The sequence below is a fragment of the Rhynchophorus ferrugineus genome, unplaced genomic scaffold (genome assembly GCF_030347505.1).
Source record: "Rhynchophorus ferrugineus isolate W39M unplaced genomic scaffold, kcgeb_rfMv2 rfM9, whole genome shotgun sequence".
Classification (NCBI taxonomy): Eukaryota; Metazoa; Arthropoda; class Insecta; order Coleoptera; family Curculionidae; genus Rhynchophorus; species Rhynchophorus ferrugineus.
Genome location: NW_027472588.1, coordinates 42272326 through 42294475, shown reverse-complemented (window position 1 = coordinate 42294475; position 22150 = coordinate 42272326). Strand labels below are relative to the sequence as shown.

General features: G+C 30.9%; 1 protein-coding gene and 1 long non-coding RNA gene across 2 annotated transcripts in view; both read left to right on the top strand.

The window, feature by feature from the left end:
- The first annotated feature begins 1645 nt into the window (after positions 1-1645).
- On the top strand, positions 1646-3988 carry LOC143203274 (uncharacterized). The gene is made up of 2 exons (XR_013007300.1): positions 1646-1860; positions 3833-3988. It is a non-coding gene; the product is annotated as an uncharacterized LOC143203274 (long non-coding RNA).
- A 385-nt stretch (positions 3989-4373) lies between these two features.
- The window catches only part of LOC143203185 (putative G-protein coupled receptor Mth-like 6), a 28621-nt gene continuing 10844 nt past the window's right edge, over positions 4374-22150 (top strand). Inside the window, exons 1-2 of the mRNA XM_076415319.1 lie at positions 4374-4439; positions 10551-11358. Coding sequence (XP_076271434.1) covers positions 4374-4439; positions 10551-11358 — 874 coding nt within the window. The remainder of the gene's footprint in view (positions 4440-10550; positions 11359-22150) is intronic.

Sequence of the window (22150 nt, the reverse complement as noted above, 5' to 3'; positions counted from 1 at the left end):
TGTAATATCTCCGAAAATATTTGTTTAATTTACATGCTGTAAGGAAACATATTGATCTATATTAATTGCACACTGTATTTAAGGTACTTAATTCGATAAGGATTAATGCCGTATTGCTTAAAATAGCTTCGTAAATAAGCCATTTTCTCACGTAAAAAGTAAACAATAAAAATGGTTAATGTGGGTTATCCCTAAAAGATAAACATATACCATCGCGGACTTTTTTGTAGACCTTTTTATGGTGTACAATACTGTAGTACATTAATTTGATCTAACTCGTAGGGTTAGGCAGCGTTTTTGCTAATTGCTAAATAAGCCTAAAAAAATAGGTTAATTTACGACATCACGTTAGAAACCTCTAAAATTAGCAATGTTGCCTTAGTATATTATGCACGTATTATACATATAAACCTTCTTCTTGAATCACTCTATCTATTGAAAAAAACCGCATCAAAATCCGTTGCGTAGTTTTAAAGATTTAAGCGCACATAGGGATATAGGGACAGAAAAGGCGACATTGTTTTATACTATGTAGTGATTATAGTACATCTAAAAACTACAGTTAAAATTATAGAGCCACAATAGTTTATAGGTTAGTGTTATAACCTCTTCTCACTATTGCTTTCAAGAATTTTGCATACGTCTGACAACCGGACGACTTTGACAGGCTCATTCATTTACGTGTTCGAATCAGCCAGTATTGTATATCCTTTTGACTAGAATAAAATGAGAGGGAAAATATTGTCTGGTTCTAAAACGAATTTACAAGTTGCGGCAGGCAATGCATTAAACATCTTGATGACGCATGTACAAAAAAAACTTTGAATATGTATATATACTTATATTTGATTCTCTGGACGTTTTCTATGGTATAGTAATTTAAACTTGTTGATTATTGAAACTTAATATAAATTTGATGTAACTAAATGCAATTTAAAATATGTGAGTGACTGTTAGTTCTTGAAATAGTTTGTATATATTTTAATATGGTTAAATATACAGACAAATATTACTATAATTATTATATTTCTGGTTTTATGTTGAAAATATTGCCAAACTAAGTTTTAAAAGTATAACTTATCATTTTTACGTTATTTTGTTCGTTCTATCATAAGAGAAACTTGATTGACTTGACAGATCGTGGATCAATTTCGACCACTGGGCCCTCACTAGTATGTACAAAGATCTAATGGCAATGTTTTAGTTTCATTAAGATATTTTTTAGGCGTCATTCATGATTTTAAATTAAATGCCACAAATGCGTAAACAAACGTTCATAAATATTTACGCGAAAAAAGTTCGCGGACAAACCAATTAAATCTAATGCAATCAACACTAAACCGATTATAATTTATTTCTTTAGTTTATTTCATCGTTTGCAATAAATCAACAGATGTCACGCGTGAGAAAACTGCGTCTTCGCTGTGATTTAACAACAGGCATACATTAACACTCTCAAGGCGAGTTCTGTTGAGATTTCTCCTCAACAATTATGTTAGCATGTAGGCTCGAAACAATGAGCTTGTTTGTTGAATATAACATAATTGTGGTCTAATTTAATTTGCGTGTATGTACTACCGGTATTTACTGATCAGAAACCGTCACGTGTCATATTTTGTTTTTATTCATGTCTATGTAATGTTAATATTCGCTGGCTTAGTTGGCGCAGTTGTAAAGGCGACAGGGCGGTCCTCCTACTGCTGCGATAGTTGCGGGTTTGAATCCTGCTGGGGCATGGTCGTGAATTAATGTTTGTGATTTTTCTAGAGAAGAGTGCAAAATCCCAAGGAAAATGATCCCAGTCAAGCCAGTAACCAGGCTGGGTAAGACCGGATGTCTTCTGGGATGGTTTCTTAGTTGGTCAGTTGGTCATATATATAATTTAGTTAGCCCTAACGCTCAAAAAATGCCTGTATAAATTTGACAGCTAGCGGATCATTAGTTTGTGAATTATGGCATTTTGAGTGAAGCAACTTTTGTTATCGTGAAATAAATGGATAAAAGGAAATTTCGCGTGTTGATAAAATATTGCTTTTTGAAAGGACAAAATACAATTGAAGCAAAAACTTGGCTTGATGCCGAGTTTCCGGACATTGCCCCAGGAAAATCAACCATCGAGGATTAGTACGCTAAGTTTAGACATGGTGAAATGAGCACCGAAGACGGTGAATGCAGTGGACGCCCAAAAGAGCTTGTTACCGACGAAAACATTTAAAAAATCCACAAAATTATTTCGAATGTCCGTAAATTGAAATTGAATGAAATAGCAGAAACTCTAAAGATATCAACTGATTGTGTACATCATATCATTCACGAATATTTGGGTATGAGAAAGCTCTGTGCAAAGTGGGTGCGCGAGCTCACTTTTGACCAAAAATAACGATGAGTTGATGATTCGGAATAGTGTTTGAAGATTATTAAGCGTAGTAAACCCGAGGTTTTGCATCGATATGTGACAAAGGATGAAACATGACTCCATCATTTTACTCCGAAGTCCAGTCGACAGTCAACCGAGTGGACTGCAAACGATGAACCCGTCCAATGCGTGGGAAAACGCAACAGTCGGCTGGCAAGTTTATGGCGTCTGTATTTTGGGATGCGCATGGAATAATTTTCGTTGACTACCTTGAAAAGGACTACAGTGACATTACATACCGTTATTGGACAGATTGAAGGATGAAATCGCCGAAAAACGACCGCATTTGAAGAAAAAGGAAGAAAGGAAGTATACTCGCTGGGAAGAAATTTTCGTGGAATGAAGAGGTGATCATCGAGACTGAGGCCTATTTTCAAGCAAAATCGCACTACAAAAATGGTATCGAAAAGTTGGAGTGTCGCTATATCAGTGTCATCACCCTTGAAGGGAATTGTGTTGAATAAAATAAATAATTTTGCCAAAAAAATGTGCTTTACTATGGTAAGCCAGGGACTTTCCAATTGACCTGTTATATGTGACATTTATTCAGTGATTATTCAAATATATTAATTTTACTTGCCTGTTAGTATGTCAAGTCAAATAAAAGTCAATCTTTGGTTGTATTACTAATTTTAAAAGCATCGCATTTGACAGACCTCCACGAGCTATTCTCGACTTGCCTCCTCTCGAGCTTTTTGAATTCTCTTTTGTATGATCTTCATAGACCTTTATCTTTGTCCAGCTAGCAACTTTATCAAGAGAAGATGGAAGCATTATGTAGCAGTTCTGCTACATAATGCTCTGGGAAGATCACTGATGTAAAGGAAATAAAGCACTTGTCCCCCCCCTTTCATGTTTAACACGGAAGTATCGATTAATTAAATAAAATTTTATTAGCAGGTAGAAATGCTTAGTGATATGTGGGTTTCTTTTATATAGAAATTGTTCATGATATGCTCTGTCAAGAACTTGTGCAAGATCGAGAAAGACAACAGAGCACATAATTTTATTTTTTAAACATTTTTCAGTTACCTCTATAATTCCATGTACTTGGTCAATTCTTGAGTGGGCATTCCTGAAACCAAACTGGTGAGAGAGAAGTCAGAAGAAATCCGTGGGCAATAAATCAGTGCCATTTGAGAGACAAATTTAAAGAAGCAAACTAAAATGATTCGGAGAAACTAGCCTTTTGGTTTGAAGAGGCAGAGAACAGTTCCGAAAGGACTGATGATGATGTTGGTGATCAAAAAAAATTCCGAAAAAGTATGAAGAAGAAAAATACTCGTTTTCAATTCATTTTCGCTCCTTATCGAACAATCTCGAGAAATTAAGTTATAATTCTAATAAAACCGGAGAAATCTTGATTATTTTATCCGAAATAAAATAAAGTCTAACGTTTTATTATCGTTGTTGCAGATCAAACATATCTAGTTCACACTCTCGTAAATATAAATTTGGAACAAAGGATACTGGAACAAATTTACAGACAAAAACAAATTGACATGCCCAAGGTCGTATGTATAATTAACTTTGTTTTCTGCACACAATAAACTTCATTTTGTGTCCGCTTTATTACCTTTGGCAATTTTCTGTACACATTCAAGCCACCGTCGATATGAACTTTTTCCATTCATTTAATTCTCAATCAACCGAATAACTGGGGACACATCGATAATTATGTTATTAAGTTCATAATTTGCAACGAGTTTTGCTTCAAAATATTTTCATATCCTATATAATAATAATAGGGATTACATAAATTGTATTTATATATGGAAAATATCAATTTGTCGGTGAAAATTTTACACAACACATGGTCCAAATATTGATAATGTTCTTATGATAATTTTTCAATGTTTATGAATGATAGTTATATTAGTTATGGTTTTATATTGGTTATTTAATATACCTACTTTAAATATCTACACATCAGTTTGCGTTTCTTAATAAACATTCGATGATTGGTTCGTCATTAGGTTCACAGGTAGCAGTTGTAATTGAAATAACCTATCAAGGAAAAAAGGTATGTTCAGTTATAACAGATCAATTGAAATGTCCCTAGCTTGATTCATAGATGGCGATATTAGAATTATATCCATACGTTTTTTAGTTAGCCCTAACCCTCAAAAGATGCGTGTATAAATTTGACAGCTATCAGATCATTAGTTTGTGATTTACAGTATCTTGAGTGAAGCAACTTTTGTTATTGTAAAAAAGGATAAAAAGGAATTTCGCCAGTTGATAAAATATTGTTTTTTGAAGGGAAAAATACAGTTGAAGCAAAAACTTGGCCTGATGCCGAGTTTCCGGATATTGCCCCAGGAAAATCAACCATCAAGGATTGGTATGCTAAGTTTAGACATGATGAAATGAGCACCGAAGACGGTGAACGCGTGCTACAAAAATGGTATCTATAAACAGTGTATCACCCTTGAAGGGAATTGTGTTGTATAAAAAAAACTAGTTTTGCTAAAAAATGTGTTTTACTATGGTAGTCCGAGGACTTTTCAATTGACCTGTTATTCTTAGATGTGATACAAGCCTTCGATAAGGTACGGCATAGCGACCTTGTTCATAAGCTACAGAAAATGTCACCAAAATAATACACTCACTTATTGAACTCTTATATTACAACCAGAATGTTTAGAGTTAAACACAAATAAGCTTACTCTACAGCAAAAGAATCTAAATCAGGTCGACCACAAGGAAGTGTATTAGCACCAATTCTTGTTCCTGTTCTACTTGTAATAATGTAATAAATAAACTAAAAAATAAAAAAAAAATACAGTTTAAACGTTTCAAATTTTTCATAGAAGTAATATGTGTGATAAGAATCATTTGTCAGAGAAAAATATCATTCAAAATACTGGTTATTAACTTCTTATGGAGACTTGAGTCTTCTTTTTAGTGTATAAATATCAATGGTGATATAAATATTAATATATTTTTTTAATTACTCGTAGTAGTTCCACAATCTGCTCAGAGGGCAATGAGTATATGTTATGTTAATATTAACATATATGCATGTCATGTAAAGAATTACTTCATTTAGTGATCTCCTGTACGAATTACTATTCTAATTACTTAATTAGTGTGATTTTAAAGCTTATTCTAAAGTCTACAATGTACTGAGCATCTACAATGGCACGCAACAGCCTAGATTTGCTAGCGGTTCCCCTTGGATTCCATATGACCAAGTAGGCTTGAGTATACATTTATACAATAATATCTTGTTATCTAATGATAACTTGGATTTTCACCCGATAAGCCAATACATTTGGTAGAGTTTAAGTCCAAGTTGTTTCCATTTGGCGAGTATCTGCTTCTTCCAAGATAGGCATCGACCTAGGTGAATACCAAGATATTTAGTATCCTCTGTATGCGGGAATTGACAATTATTGATATATGCTGATGGACATGTTCCCTTACGTAGCGTAAAAGTTATATGACTTTTCAGCTACATTTTGTATTTGATTTAAGTGTATTTATAGGTTAATTGATGATATAGCTGGATGAAATATTAATATAAATACTAAATCTCATACTAGACCATTTAAAATAGAGCTAACATCTTTTATGCATTTGTATGTAATATTGTTGACTATTATTATCACCCATTACTTCTTATTGATGAAGTTTATGTAAATTTGATCATTTGGACGTGTTGCCCAATCATGTAACTTGTAATGATGATTTAAATAATAAAAAATAAGTTATACACATGCCGCCAATGAAAATAATTCATCAACAATATAGGTATTATTTACAGTGTGAGATTATGTTAAACGTATTTTAATTTACTATAAATTTCATTGAATGAATTCATTCTCGTTCATAAATAATATCCGACTAAGTGAAGATTTGAAAGTGGTTCAACAAGTTTACGACCATTAATCTCTACTATAATAGATCAGTTAACGAGTTCGAAATAGCTTTCTTGAACATTAGCCAAAATTTTGAAGTGTATTGACTTGTTTTGCATAAACTACAACATCGTAAAAACCACTATAAAAGGCGTAACGTAGATAACGAATAAAACAAATTAATAGCAAAAATATTGTTTTTATTTTGTTCTGTGATTATATATATCTCCAAACATTTTCATTGTGCGTGCTCGAATACATTAAATTCCTTTATTGAAACTAGAACATTTAACAAATCACCTAGGTTAGGTAGCTGATCCCGGGGCCTGAAGCGTTCCTTATTTTCAATCAATGTTTCTTTATTCCTATTTTTCCTCATACGGGCTGTATTTTGCTTTGGTTATCCATTGTAATATTTAATAAAACAACTGTGTAATTTACTGAGCAAATATCTAATACTAAAAAGAGAAACACAATATTTTTAACAAAAAAAAATTAACCGACTTCAACAAATAATTAAGAAACTCACTAAAAATTAAAAAATGACCAAACTAAGATTTTTAACACAAAAAAAAATGTTTTAAAATAGAATACGTTCATAATAATCGTTGTAATAATTAAATAAAAATAAACAAAACCTTGTTTAATCTATCTACTATACGTAATAGGAAACAAATTAATAGCAAGAATATTGTTTTTATTTTGTTCTGTGATTATATATTAAATATATAGTTTAATACGCTTATCCATTGTGAAAATGAAATAACGAACAAAAGTGACTATGATTATAGAGACCAGTCTCTATATAACAAAAGCCTCGCCTTGCACAACAAAATCTGCAAGCATTTTCATTGTGCGTACTCGAATAAATTAAATTTCTTTCTGAGCAAATATTACGTGTGTTATATTACAACAAAGAGTAAGTAACAACAAAGTTGTAATTGTACCAGTGCTGTTATTGTAGATAACATGAAATCAAAAAGCCCAACAGAAATATAAACTAATTTTAAAGGATTTACAAAAGTTAGTGTTAATGTGTATTAAGTCTCATTAGGTGCATTTGTAATTAACTTTATGTTGAAGTCTCAAAGGCTTCATTTTTTAAAATGCCTCACTTTGTCGAAGTGTGAACAAAAAATGTTTTCAGTGATTTGAAAATGCCGAGTAAATCGCATTTGTGGTAAGTTTTATTATTTTAATTCAATAGGAAGAAACAGGCGACTGAAGGCCATCGAATGATGTATGAAGTTTATGACAGCTATGTTCCATCGACTCAGCATGTGAAAACAGGTTTCTGGAAGACAAAGAGTGTACTGGGCAGTCAACAAAATTTGAACCCGAGGATTTGAAGTCATTATTCGAGGATGATCCATGCAAAATCATTCCTAATAACTTCTAATCTTTGAAAGAACCAAAATATAGACCAAAAGAAGAAGAATAGACCAAAAGTTTTGATCATCACTTATTTCAGAAATTTAATACATTTTTAGACTACTGCTTTAATTCATATTATGTTTACTTTCAGTCATTATAATGATAAGGATTCACATTCCATCGTTTTGAAAGGCTTTTTAACATTTCTTTGCAATGCTTTGCAAGATGTTCACAAGTAGAATATGCAGAATTTTTGGGAGGAAAGGAAGAAACTAATGTTGGGAACTATCGACTGAAATCGACTATCGACTGTTTGGTAATTGACTACTTTGTACTATCGCTATTTTCGGTTAATTTTGTTACTATTTACTATCGACTGTTTCAGTCGTGTACTTTTAGTCACTATTGTTGGTTCTAGCCGCGAAAAAAGTACCCAAATTATATATATATTGATTTTGATTTTTTTGGTAGTTTGCTTGTAAATAACAATATATTGTATATCAATATAGCAGCACTTTGGAACGATATTTTTAAAAAAGATTAAAATTGCGAATAATAAATAGTAAAATACTTTTGACTGTTTTTATGGCAGTGATATTTCTTTTATTGACTTTTTGGTTTGGATCTAACTCTCTCGATTTAAAAAAAAAATATTTCCGTAGAGTAATAAATAAAGCATTTTTTTTGTTTAAAAAAGCTCTAGTAGTTGTTGTGCGTATCATTTTTAATTATGTCATGGATTAGTTTTTTTCTATGGTGCATTTGACTGAAAATAGTAATTACGATTTTCAGTCGCTAGTTTTTTGACTATCGACTGTTTCGACTGTTTTGCGACTATCGACTGTCTCGATTGTTTTCAGTCGATAGTTCCCAACACTAGAAGAAATCATTTCTAATCTTTTAAAGAACATGGGAATAGTCCAAAAGTTTTGATCATCAGTTATTTCTGAAATTTAACACGTTTTTAGACTGCAACTTTAATTTCTGTTATGTTTACTTTCAATAATTATGATCATAAGGACTGTGAATTGGTTTCGAAGGGGTTTTCGCCATTATTTTGCAGTGTTTTGTAGGATTTTTCCATATATTGGCACATATTTTAGTTTTTTCGAAATGCAATGTGAAAATATCCTGAAATATAAGAAAAAACAGTGACTATCGATGGACAACACTTGAATGACCAAACGCAAGAAGAATATGCAGAATTGTTGAGAGCAACAGAAGAAACCATTTCTAATCTTTTAAAGAACATGGGAATAGTTCAAAAGCTTTGATCATCAGTTATTTCTGAAATTTAACACGTTTTTAGACTGCTGCTTTAATTCATATTATGTTTACTTTCAGTCATTATAATGATAAGGATTCACAGTCCATCGTTTTGAAAGGCTTTTTAACATTTCTTTGCAATGCTTTGCAAGATGTTCACAAGTAGAATATGCAGAATTTTTAGGAGGAAAGGAAGAAACTAATGTTGGGAACTATCGACTGAAATCGACTATCGACTGTTTGGTAATTGACTACTTTGTACTATCGCTATTTTCGGTTGATTTTGTTACTATTTACTATCGACTGTTTCAGTCGTGTACTTTTAGTCACTATTGTTGGTTCTAGCCGCGAAAAATGTACCCAATTCATATATATATATATATATATATATATATATATATATATATATATATATATATATATATATATATATATATATATATATATATATTGATTTTGATTTTTTTGGTAGTTTGCTTGTAAATAACAATATATTGTATATCAATATAGCAGCACTTTGGAAGGATATTTTTAAAAAAGATTAAAATTGCGAATAATAAATAGTAAAATACTTTTGACTGTTTTTATGGCAGTGATATTTTTTTTATTTTCTTTTTGGTTTGGATATAACTCTCTCGATTTTTTTTTAAAATATTTCCGTAGAGTAATAAATAAAGCATTTTTTTTGTTTAAAAAAGCTCTAGTAGTTGTTGTGCGATCATTTTTAATTATGTCATGGATTAGTTTTTTTTCTATGGTGCATTTGACTGAAAATAGTAATTACGATTTTCAGTCGCTAGTTTTTTGACTATCGACTGTTTCGATTGTTTTCAGTCGATAGTTCCCAACACTAGAAGAAATCATTTCTAATCTTTTAAAGAACATGGGAATAGTCCAAAAGTTTTGATCATTAGTTATTTCTGAAAGTTAACACGTTTTTAGACTGTAACTTTAATTTCTATTATGTTTACTTTCAATAAATATAATCATAAGGATTGTGAATTAGTTTCGAAGCGGTTTTCGCCATTATTTTGCTGTGTTTTGTAGGCTTTTTCCATATATTGGCTCATATTTTAGTTTTTTCGAGATGGAATGTGTAAATTTCCTGAAATATAGGAAAAAACAGCGACTATCGATGGACAACACTTGAATGACCAAATGCAAGACGAATATGCAGAATTGTTGAGAGCAACAGAAGAAACCATTTCTAATCTTTTAAAGAACATGGGAATAGTCCAAAAGTTTTTATCATCAGTTATTTCTGAAATTTAACACGTTTTCAGACTGTAACTTTATTTTTCATTATGTTTACTTTTAATAATTTTAATCATAAAGATCGTGAATTAGTTTTGAGGTGTTTTTCCCATTTTTTTGCAATGCTTTGTAAGATTATTCCATATAGACATAACAAAATAGACTGTACCGATGTTTCTTTTAGAAATATCGTTTAAAACTACTAGTTTTAAACACCTGCCTGTATTTAGTAATTCGTATTGTGTTTTTTTTTAAATAAAAACTGTGTTTCGTATATTAAATACTTGGCGAGACGGTATTTTGTAATTATCGTTTCAATCTTATGTTCGATGGTGGTGGTTTTTTTTATTAATCGAATTTTTCGTTTTTTCTGTTAGCGCACGATCTACCAACACAATGAACTTATCTACCCCCGCCATAACGCACCCTATCCGACGATCCAAACTTTCAAACAGCTGCGAGCTGCATTCATTCGTCGTTGGCGCGCTCAGAGCATTCAAGGTCTCCCCGCTATGTGTTCGCGTGTCGTGATTTTTCTCCTCGTCTCAGTCGTCGCCTGCCTGCCCTTCGAGGACCTGCTGAAGTGTTGTGATAAAAATTACGAAGTTAGTAATTCTACCTGCGTTCGCTCGACTAAATCCAGGCGGTTCGAGGTTTACCTGCCGCCCAGTCCCGCGGGATACCGAGGCGAGTGCTTCGAGGTCTCCCACAATGTGTTCTACACGTTCAAAGCTGATAACGGGGTATTCACCGATGCCGATTACCTTTTACCCAATTTCGTTAAGTGTTGTCCGGTCGGTTTCGCCTACAACAAAACGCTCAAGGCCTGTCAACCAAGTGATCTTTCCAACCACCTTCTGATTAGAAGTTTCTTGATGACTATCGGCTTGGAGAGGGACTGTAAGCTTACCATCGACCACACCTACCGGACATTCGAGGATTTCGATGTCGATTACAGGCGATTTTGGAAAACAGAGAAGATATGTTCGGATCGAAGTGTTGATGGCGACTATATAATCAGGAGATGCCAGAAAGACCTGGAAATATGTCGCGAGAAGAGATGTCTCAAGAAGTGTTGTCCGTACGGGCAGAGTTTCGTTGGTGGAGCAAGATGTCACGATACTTGGACCCACGGTATCGAGACGAAAGACCAATATTTCTCCAGTTATATCGACGATATTGAAGGTAATAATATTGTAGTATAATTTTTACGGGGTATTACAGATAAACATATACAGTAAAAACCCATATTTACCAACTAATAAATAAATTACCAATTATTTTAAGAGGATACTGTCGGATAAAAAAATGTTTATTAACCTATCGAATTCTCTTAAAATTCTCAAATCTATGCCACCGGATACAGGAGGATATACAAAGAATATTGTCACTAAATTTCAAGCAAATTGTTTAAGCAGAACTTGAGATATCCTGCCGCAATAAGAAATTTCATAAAATGGCGTCTAAAAAGTTTGAGACAAGGATTAATTTTAATATCGTACTTAATACCCAAATGTGATTGATTCCTAATCTAAATGTTGGGTATCTTCTACTTCAAAATTAATATTTTCTGAAATTCTTTCAGCTAAGTGAACTGTGCTAGCTTTTTTTAATAGCGACATAACCTCGCAGTTCACAGCGATCAATTCGAGATTCCTTAAAAATGGCAACTACTAAATAACAAAGGTCCAAATATTGTAAATTTGTAAAAATTCTGCTTTCCCGAGTTTTAGGCGAGAACAGGCAGTATAACAGCAATAGCATTTATTAAATAATTTCCAGAAATAAGAACTTTGAATATAATAGTACAATCATCAGCAAATAATTTTCAGAGCTATGTAAGCAATAATAAATTATAGCCTATTACTTTTTTTCCCATTATTTTATGAAGAGAATAGCTAAAGTTACCAAATGAGGTACTATATTTTGTTTATTCACAATCAAAATATTTTATAACCTAAAATATTGTATTAGAAACCTGATATGTTTCTTTTATCTTGATGTAAGAATACACGCAAATTATTACGAAAAATTTTATCCAAAAATGACCAAAACATTCGATATAAATATAAACAATGTATAACCATAAAAAATCTTGGTGGAGAATTTCATTTTATACGGAATTAAAATCAAATAATTCAATTTGCATTATTAGTAGATATATTATTATGTTTATATTATTTAAATCTAGTTCATATTCAATATAATTATAGTGTTTTTTGATTAATTACTATTCTTTCATAAAATAAATAGTGTAAATAAATGGCTTAATATTCGTTTTATAGACCACATAATATTTTTAATTAAAATATATGGACGAAAAATTATCAACAATGATAAAATTAAAATCAAATAATTCAATTTGCATTATTAGCAGATATATTATTATGTTTATATTATTTAAATCTAGTTAATATTCAATATAATTATAGCGTTTTTTGATTAATTACTATTCTTTCATAAAATAAATAGTGTAAATAAATGGCTTAATATTCGTTTTATAGACCACATAATATTTTTAATTAAAATATATAGACGAACAATTATCAACAATAATAAAATTCAGATAGTATAAATATAATTGATGCTATTTAACACATGTTAAATGTTGTGTACGTATATTTAATTTATGAAGCTTGTCTTACACCATCAACGAGTCAATTTTTAATAATTTTGAGATAAAAATATAAAGCAAATGTGATAAAAATTGTATTAGCTCTAGTTTTTGTCATAAATAATGTATGAAAGCTTCTCGATGTTATATAATTTATAATTTTTTTAATTTTGTATGCTAACAATATTTAGTGTAATTGTTTTATTTTTATTAACATTTATATGGTTTATCGAAAACAGTTAACAGGTACCAACATAGAAAAATAGAATTTCCATCAAAATTGAATCGTGGAATATGTAAAATATAAATAGTATCTTTAGAGTTAGAGATAATCGGCACCTTTTGAATAATGCAGAAGATAAATTTAAACATGCATAATGAATACAATTAAAATTCTTTAATATTCCCATTTTAAATGAGGTGAAAATCATGTCTTGGTGATACGAACAATTGAATAATTCACAGGAATTTTGCAGGACAGCATGGACAAATATTAACGACGACTCATTTCATTATGTATACGCTTACAGATGATTCGTATTCGCCCACCAAGTTGTTTCTCAAATTATAGTGCTTTAACATATACAAAAATGTGTAATAGCCTGCTATTATAAACAATTTTTACATCTGATATTATCTAATTGTAACGCTGGTCATATTTGTTTGGTTTATTTTTTCAATACATGTTACGATAACAATGTTTGAACTAAAAACGTCGATAGAGGAAACGTTTTGATGAATAGGTGTTGGATCTCAATTTCTATGCTTTTGAAATCGGAAATGTATAGTAAAAGGTAAACGATTCTAAAATGTTGATGTTAAAAATAATATTTACTCAGTTTTTTTTATAATAAAACACCAAAAAAAATCAGACAATTTAAATATTATTCGATAAAATTTAATATCGATGAAAATAATTAAAATTTTGAGAATATATAAGAAAACTAGCGGACCCAACAGACGTTGCCCTGTCCAAGCGTTGGTTTTTTGTTTGATGAAATATTATAATAAGTCCAAAGTATTGATTTTGTTGTGATATGTACTAAAAATCTTTAAAGATAAAACAAATGGAAACCTAGCGTAGCGCCACCTACTGGGTCCAGTTGTGAACTTAAATCATTCTTGGCTTCGACACTATACATACAAAAAATGTTATCAAAATCGTTTCAACCGACTATCTATTATTATTTCAATATAGTTTATTTCTATTCTGCTTTTTTGCAAGTTTAAATCATTTTTATTATTATAAATCCGTTTTATCTTTTTCAAAAATGTTTTATTTCTTCGAATATATCGAATAATGTCTTCTAATCGTTCTTTGGTATTTAAAGTATAAACATTCTACATATACAATTCGCAAATACCAAATATATTATCCTCAGGATTACCATTCTTAATATTATTCGTCTTACACGTGTAAGAATTTAAATTAAACTAAAACAAAGCTATACATCTAATAAAATAGATAATACAATCTTTGCCGACAGTTCTATAAACAAATTTAAATAATTTAGAAGAATGTACATTTTATTTGTATACATCTAAATACAAACAATGTTTATTATGTAAAATTATTGAAGATTTTATTGTTAAGAATGCAACGAATGGTATGAATAACAATGAGAAATAAAATATAGAATTTCTAGGGGTTCTTTAAGAATCATTATACAACGTGGGGCAAAAGTCCCGCTACCATTGACGCAATTTCCGCCGAGTGGCTATAATGGAACGATTATTTTCAATAAATATTGTCACTATTTGTGTTAATTCTTGTGGCGTATATTTATCCGTAATAAAATTTGGACAGCTACACAACACAATGGTTAAGCGATACTGAGCTAAACTTCACATAACCAAGATGGCGCGCAATCAAAATGGTAGAGGGACTTTTACTCGACCTTATACAAAACGAAAGGAAGATACTGTAGACTGTGTAAGTTTTGATAAGACCAGTTGTTGATCATTTTTATTAATCAATTGTATGTAATAAAAAACAGCCCACTGAAACTGCTACATCTATTCATTAAGTGGTTAAACCTTGAAAATATTGAAATATGTGTTTTTTTTTAATTTTCTAGACTAGAAATAGACTACACTATATATAATGTAGTTAGCGTTGGGAACTATCGACTGAAAACATTCCAAACAGTCGATAGTCGCAAACCAGTCGAAAGCACGGTTCGGCTGTTTTATTCATTTCGTGATGTCAGACGAAGATGTACGAACCCTTTCCTGTGTAAATTGTGAAAGAGGAAAGGACGGAGATAATTGCTTGGAGTAGTTAATTTTATATGTCCTTATATTTTACAACGGTAGTATAAGCAAGACGGAGATATACATATTTCTTCACGTAATAACTTTAATAAAGAAAAGGGACAAATAATTACTAAATACTAGTAACATAACATAATTTCATTTTAAACGAAGTAGAAGTACTTTTAAATTTGAATGTTCTGTGGATCTGTAAAAAAGAAAGAAATTCTTCTGTGGAATGTAATAATAAAAATATTGACAATGCAATAGAAGTTAAACGAAACCTAAAAATTAAAGTTGTACAATAACCATAAATACTAAATAAAAATTAAACATATAACTAGTCATAGAAAAAAAAACTAATCCATGACATAAATATAGATGATCGTAAAATAACTGCTAAAGCTTTTTTAAATTAAATAAATGCTTTATTTATTATTGAACGGAAATATTTTTGAACAGAAATCGAGAGAGTAATGGAAATATTACCTATTGATGCCATAAAAACAGTTAAACGTATTTTATTATTTATCATTCACAATTTTAACCTTTTTACCCTATTACATTAACAACCTTGTGAAATATCGTGTTAAAATGCTGCTGCATTAATTAACAATATATTGTTATTTACAAGCAAACCACCAAAAAATCATAAAACTATATATATTGCATATAAATCTATGTAAGCATAAATAGGGTACATTTTTGCCAAGGTCACGGCTAGGACGACAAAGCCAGAACGTTAAAACTAGTAGAACCAAAAATAGTAACTAAAAATCCACGACTAAAACAGTCGATAGTAAATAGTAACCAAATCAGTCGGACCGAAAATAGCGACTGAAAACAGTCAACTTAAACAGTCACTGGTAAAAAGTAGTAAAATCAGTCGAACCAAAAATAGCGGCTGAAATAGTCGATAGTAAAGAGTAGTCGATTACTAAACAGTCGATAGTTCCCAACACTAAATAAAATATATTTGTACCGCCTCATATGTATTTTAACATCAAAATATCACAAACGGTATTTGTGTGCATTATTATTACTTTTTTGGCGTTGACATTCTCTCATATGTTATGTTCTCATTACGTCTAGTTTTGTCCGACATTAAATTGATTTAGAATCAAAGTTTTGGAATAATAGTCTTTAGTCTTTTTAATAAAGTCCTCAGACTTTCTCTGATGTAAATATATTGTGCAAATGGACGCAACCGGAACTCTATAGCTCTGATACACCGCTAGTATATTTATATACATCCTTTCAAAGCTATTTTTTATTTTCCGTTTTTAGACTCATATATGTCATAGTGATACAGTAAATTTCTATCTAAATCCAGAAAGCTCTTTAATCTTTTTTTGTTTTTTGTTCTGTTTTTTTTACATATAACGGTAGTAAAATAAAAATATCTATACCGGATGCTAAATACATTGCAGAATAGGAGTTTTCCACAAAACATATTTGTTGTATCTCAAAATTCAAGAAGAAAAACAAGACCTGAATTATCTTTAAATATGTTCAGAATTTTCATAACATTTTTCTGGACAAAAACAAATATATATAACTAGCGACCCGCCCCGGCTTCGCACGGGTGTAATGCTGATACTAAATTAAATACACTACAGAAAAAATATGAACGTTGTATATAAAAACATAGCGGCCCGCTCCGACTTTGCACGGGCATAAAATATATATGCCTATGTCACTCAATGAAAACATGATTAAAATTGATCCCGTATTTTTGGTTCATTCATTACTGCTCTTGGCCTGCACGCATTTAATTTGGAGTAAAACAATTCCTCTTCCCCTATACTTACTATGAAGATTTCCTGCTATCTTTGGAATATCTAAATTCATACAATTTTTATTACATTACACATTTTTAAACGCAAATTTTAAATTTGTAATATCTCCGAAAATATTTGTTTAATTTACATGCTGTAAGGAACCATATTGATCTATATTAATTGCACACTGTATTTAAGGTACTTAATTCGATAAGGATTAATGCCGTATTGCTTAAAATAGCTTCGTAAATAAGCCATTTTCTCACGTAAAAAGTAAACAATAAGAATGGTTAATGTGGGTTATCCCTAAAAGATGAACATATACCATCGCGGACTTTTTTGTAGACCTTTTTATGGTGTACAATACTGTAGTACATTAATTTGATCTAACTCGTAGGGTTAGGCAGCGTTTTTGCTAATTGCTAAATAAGCCTAAAAAAATAGGTTAATTTACGACATCACGTTAGAAACCTCTAAAATTAGCAATGTTGCCTTAGTATATTATGCATGTATTACACATATAAACCTTCCTCTTGAATCACTCTATCTATTGAAAAAAACCGCATCAAAATCCGTTGCGTAGTTTTAAAGATTTAAGCGCACATAGGGATATAGGGACAGAAAAGGCGACTTTGTTTTATACTATGTAGTGATACGTTGGATTACTGAGTGTTATTTTGGATCGATCCAAGAATGTCTTTCGGAAAAGTGAAAGAAAGTAAAAAGTAAAGTGCCTCCTTGAAATATTGTTTGAATGTTTTGTATTGGGTCTCAATGGGTGGGGGTCACTCATTGGGTGTTAAATCACTTGAAATTTAAATAATAATGTTTATATATAAATGTAAGTTTGTGGAATAAGTTACTTCTTTCTTTTCATGTTCTTCAAAACGAATTTATTCAAGGAAATCACAAATACTATCGTTGATTTTTTGCCACTTTTCTGTGTAAGTGACTTTTCGCAGTCCTTTTTTGAAGTCAGTTGAAGCTGAGGTTAAAAACTAAAATAAAAAATTGAATAATTTCCATACTAGTACTCTGTACTATCAATTATCTCTTTAGTCTACTTTTTATTCAAATTAATCTAGACAATTGTGCATCTTCTTCTTGTGTCGATATATTTATTGTAGGTCAACTTTTGAAGGTCAACTAGAACGAGATAAATAAATTACCATTTCTCGGTTTTGAATTCTTGGAACTATTCATGTGCCTTTGTTATAGTTATTCACGATCAACCATAGGTGTTCTGCAACATTGCAGGATATTCTTTTTAACTGAATTTGTCAGAATTCTTTTTAAGGATCTCTTTATTTTATATATGATACACTGAATGACACATTTTCGACATTCAATTATTTCTGTGAATTACTTTAAAAGGAACTAAAAGGATTATATTAATTATATCGCGGTATTTAACCTACAGATATTTTTTCTAAATTTTAAAGTCTCCTTTTTACCAACGAAAATTTATCTATACTGGACCCACTACTGTTTTAACGTGGTCTCCGAACTACGATCCTCAGCATTAAGCCTACCGATTGGCGAGTAACCAATTTAGAAATCATCCCATAAGACATCCGGTCTTACCCAGCCTAGTTATCGACGTGACTGAGACCAATGGGGAATCACAAACATAAATTTACAACCATGATGCCCCAGCAGGATTCGAAATCGCGACTATCGCAACAGTAGGAGGACCGTTCTGTCGCCTTTACCACTGCGCCGACCAAGCCGGATAACTTAGAGATTAACATACTACCTATATCGCCAACAGTTTGTTGAGATATTATACTTCGATCGTTTTATTCGACTGCTTCATCAATGATATGTTAAAGATTACATTTTTTGAAGATATTTTAAGATTTTTTAGAATACTATGATTAAAAAATTAACCTTTTAAGAATATGCTCATAAATTTAAATTATTTTCGAAGATATAGTTTAAAAACTACTTTTTTCGAGACATATCTCGTTCTACTAATCCGATTTATTTCGAATTTGCTGTAATTTGGCAAAGCATTATACAAATTCTTACATAATATAATAACTCTAAACATATTTCCACTTATGTCTCAAATTTATTTTAACTATAACCTAAATTCTGAAATAGAAATTCACTGAAATATATAATCGCTCCTAATTTTGTTTAAATATATGTTGATTATACCAAAGGTTATTTAGACTTAAACTTGGATATTCCTTAAATAAATACCGACTATTTTTACACATGTTAAATTATTTTAAATATAAACGGATTCATGAACTCTAATTTAAAATAAAATAAATTTTGTTGAAACTAAAATAACTTTTAAAAACAGTTATGCTTAACGTCATTAATATTATATTTGTGTGCTAAGCTCTGTGATAAATGTTTTCAACTCTTCTTCATATTGATGTAATATTAATTAATTTTATATTTTCGTCATAACCATTAAATTATTTATACGAGTTATGTAAGTAATCATAATTCCAATAGTCGAAGGTATTGGTTAATATTTTAATGAGAATGTAGGCTTAATCTAGCAATAATTAATTTTTATAAATAATAACAATAAATAATGAGACTTAAAAAACTTTTAATGATATTGAAATCGGACATATAGGTCATTGAAAATTTGATTGTTTTTAGATAATCTATAAACATTTTACTATCAGCATAAAAGTCACAAATTTGTTTTATTATTATTAACATAGGTGTACATTTATTTTTAATTAAATTATTTATTAAAATTAGCGTACAGTTAATGATTCATTTTTCGTCTTCAGACGTGGACAAAATACATGCTTATATTTGGAATTAAATTTTATATATATTTGAAATATAAAATAGTCAGGTGTTAGGTTATATAAATAGATTAGAATCAATCCAGTTCAGCCTATGAATCAGTAAAAGAATAATATTCTTTCATGAACGTTATATTGTTGTTACAAATATTGAAATAAACTGTTATCTAAATTATGTGATTTAACTAAATAAACTTATTGAATAAGTTTATTTATTTATTTATTCAAGTTTATCATTCCGCTGCTATTAAAAGGATAATCTAATTTCAGGTTTATATTTGTATTTTCATTTACTGGCTGACAATAACATAATTCATACAATTATGCTAGGTTAGAAGATAATAGATGAATGTCAGTAAATAAGGGTTAAAGTCAAGAAACAGTTATACAAGTAATTGTAAAATTATTTAGATTACACGTCTTGTAATCGACTATTAGATAAAATATATACTGATGGTTATATTTGAGAGACATATATTCAATATATATTCAGTGTCTTTAGCTACTACAGTACAGTACTCAGCCAGTGAGGACCCCATCAACGAATACGCCGCCAGTTCCATGAGGTTCTCAGTCCCCGCGAAGGCTCCAGGAAGCTTTAGGTTCAAACGTAGCCCCGCTAAAGGATCCTACAGTCAAGACCCGTATTTCGAAGTAGCCTCCAGAAGCAAAAAGTATTATGAAGATTTCGAAAAGGAGCAAGAAGCTGCTGAGATCGAAAGACAGAAGGATTTCGAATACAAACCTTACAGTCCTGACGAGTACGAAAGCTATTCTGAGAGTCAGAGTTCCGAACTGTTGAAAGTCCCCGGTGCTTGTCAGCAAGTGGAACGAGAGGGAGCTACCTGCACAGTGTGCAGAGACGAGAAAAATACATCTTCTCGACCAATATCACTGTTACGAATATTCCGACGAAAACATCTAATACAAATTTGTAATGGTCATTCTCATATTGTCGGGTTTTTAACAGTAAATATAAAAGTGCCAAAGATGTCCTCTTCACCTGACACTATCGAATTAAATCAGGTAGATACTAAGAACTGGACACTTGTTTAAGACAGGTAAGGATGCACCTAGCGGTCAGTTAAAAAGCGAACGATGTCCCTTTGGTGTTTCTTCAGGTTAGTTACTAATTTATTATAACCGTAACAGACAACTTGTTGGTTGTTATTCCAAATGGGTGCTTTCTCTTAAATCTATATTTGCTAAGCTCTAAAAATCTATTGATACGACCGTTTTGAATGGAAACAGGCAGTTTCAAAAATAGCGGAATGTTTACCAATTTCCAACTATTGTTGGCTGTTCTATTATTCACAGCCAGATAAGATATAGACATTAATTTACACCGTGAATAAAAGCAAATACGATCGCTAATAGACTACGTAAAGTTAGCACTGTATTATTAGATTTTCAGATATGTCTTATTATTGTAGAGATAACTATAATTTAAAAAAATATTAATAAGAGTGTAAATAAATAATAGTGTTCTTTCTTATACCAATCAGAGCACTTGGTGAAGCACTACATTTTCTATCATATGTATGCCCCTTTCCTTTTATTTCTTCAATCAGCTGATGTAATATCTGCTAGTGAAAGCTTTCCTATATCGAGGGGGTCCGTGAATAATACTGTGTGAAATAAACTTATACATGCTTAAAATTTTTTGTTAAATTGTAAAGGGGCAACATTTTTGCGTATTTTTAAGGTAACAGCGATTTTAGTCAACTATCCACTTGGTTGTTAGAATTGGTGCAATCTCTATAACGCTTATCAAGTCACTATTTGACTCCAATATCATGTATCAATGTACTTTTAGTTACTATTTTTGTTACTACTAGTTCCACTCGACTGATTTTTAACGTTCTGGCTCTGTCATCTTAGCCGCGACCTTGACAAAAATGTACAATTTATGCTTACATAGATTTATATGTAATACTAGCGACCCGCCCCGGCTTCGCACGGGTGCAATGCTAATACTAAATCAAATACACTACAGAAAAAATATGAACGTTGTATATAAAAACATAGCGGCCCGCTCCGACTTTGCACGGGCATAAAATATATATGCCTATGTCACTCAATGAAAACATGATTAAAATCGATCCAGTATTTTTGGTTCATTCATTACTGCCCTTGGCCTGCACGCATTAAATTTGGAGTAAAACAATTCCTCTTCCCTTATACTTACTATGAAGATTTCCTGCTATCTTTGGAATATCTAAATTCATACAATTTTTATTACATTACACATTTTTAAACGCAAATTTTAAATTTGTAATATCTCCGAAAATATTTGTTTAATTTACATGCTGTAAGGAACCATATTGATCTATATTAATTGCACACTGTATTTAAGGTACTTAATTCCATAAGGATTAATACCGTATTGCTTAAAATAGCTTCGTAAATAAGCCATTTTCTCACGTAAAAAGTAAACAATAAAAATGGTTAATGTGGGTTATCCCTAAAAGATAAACATATACCATCGCGGACTTTTTTGTAGACCTTTTTATGGTGTACAATACTGTAGTACATTAATTTGATCTAAC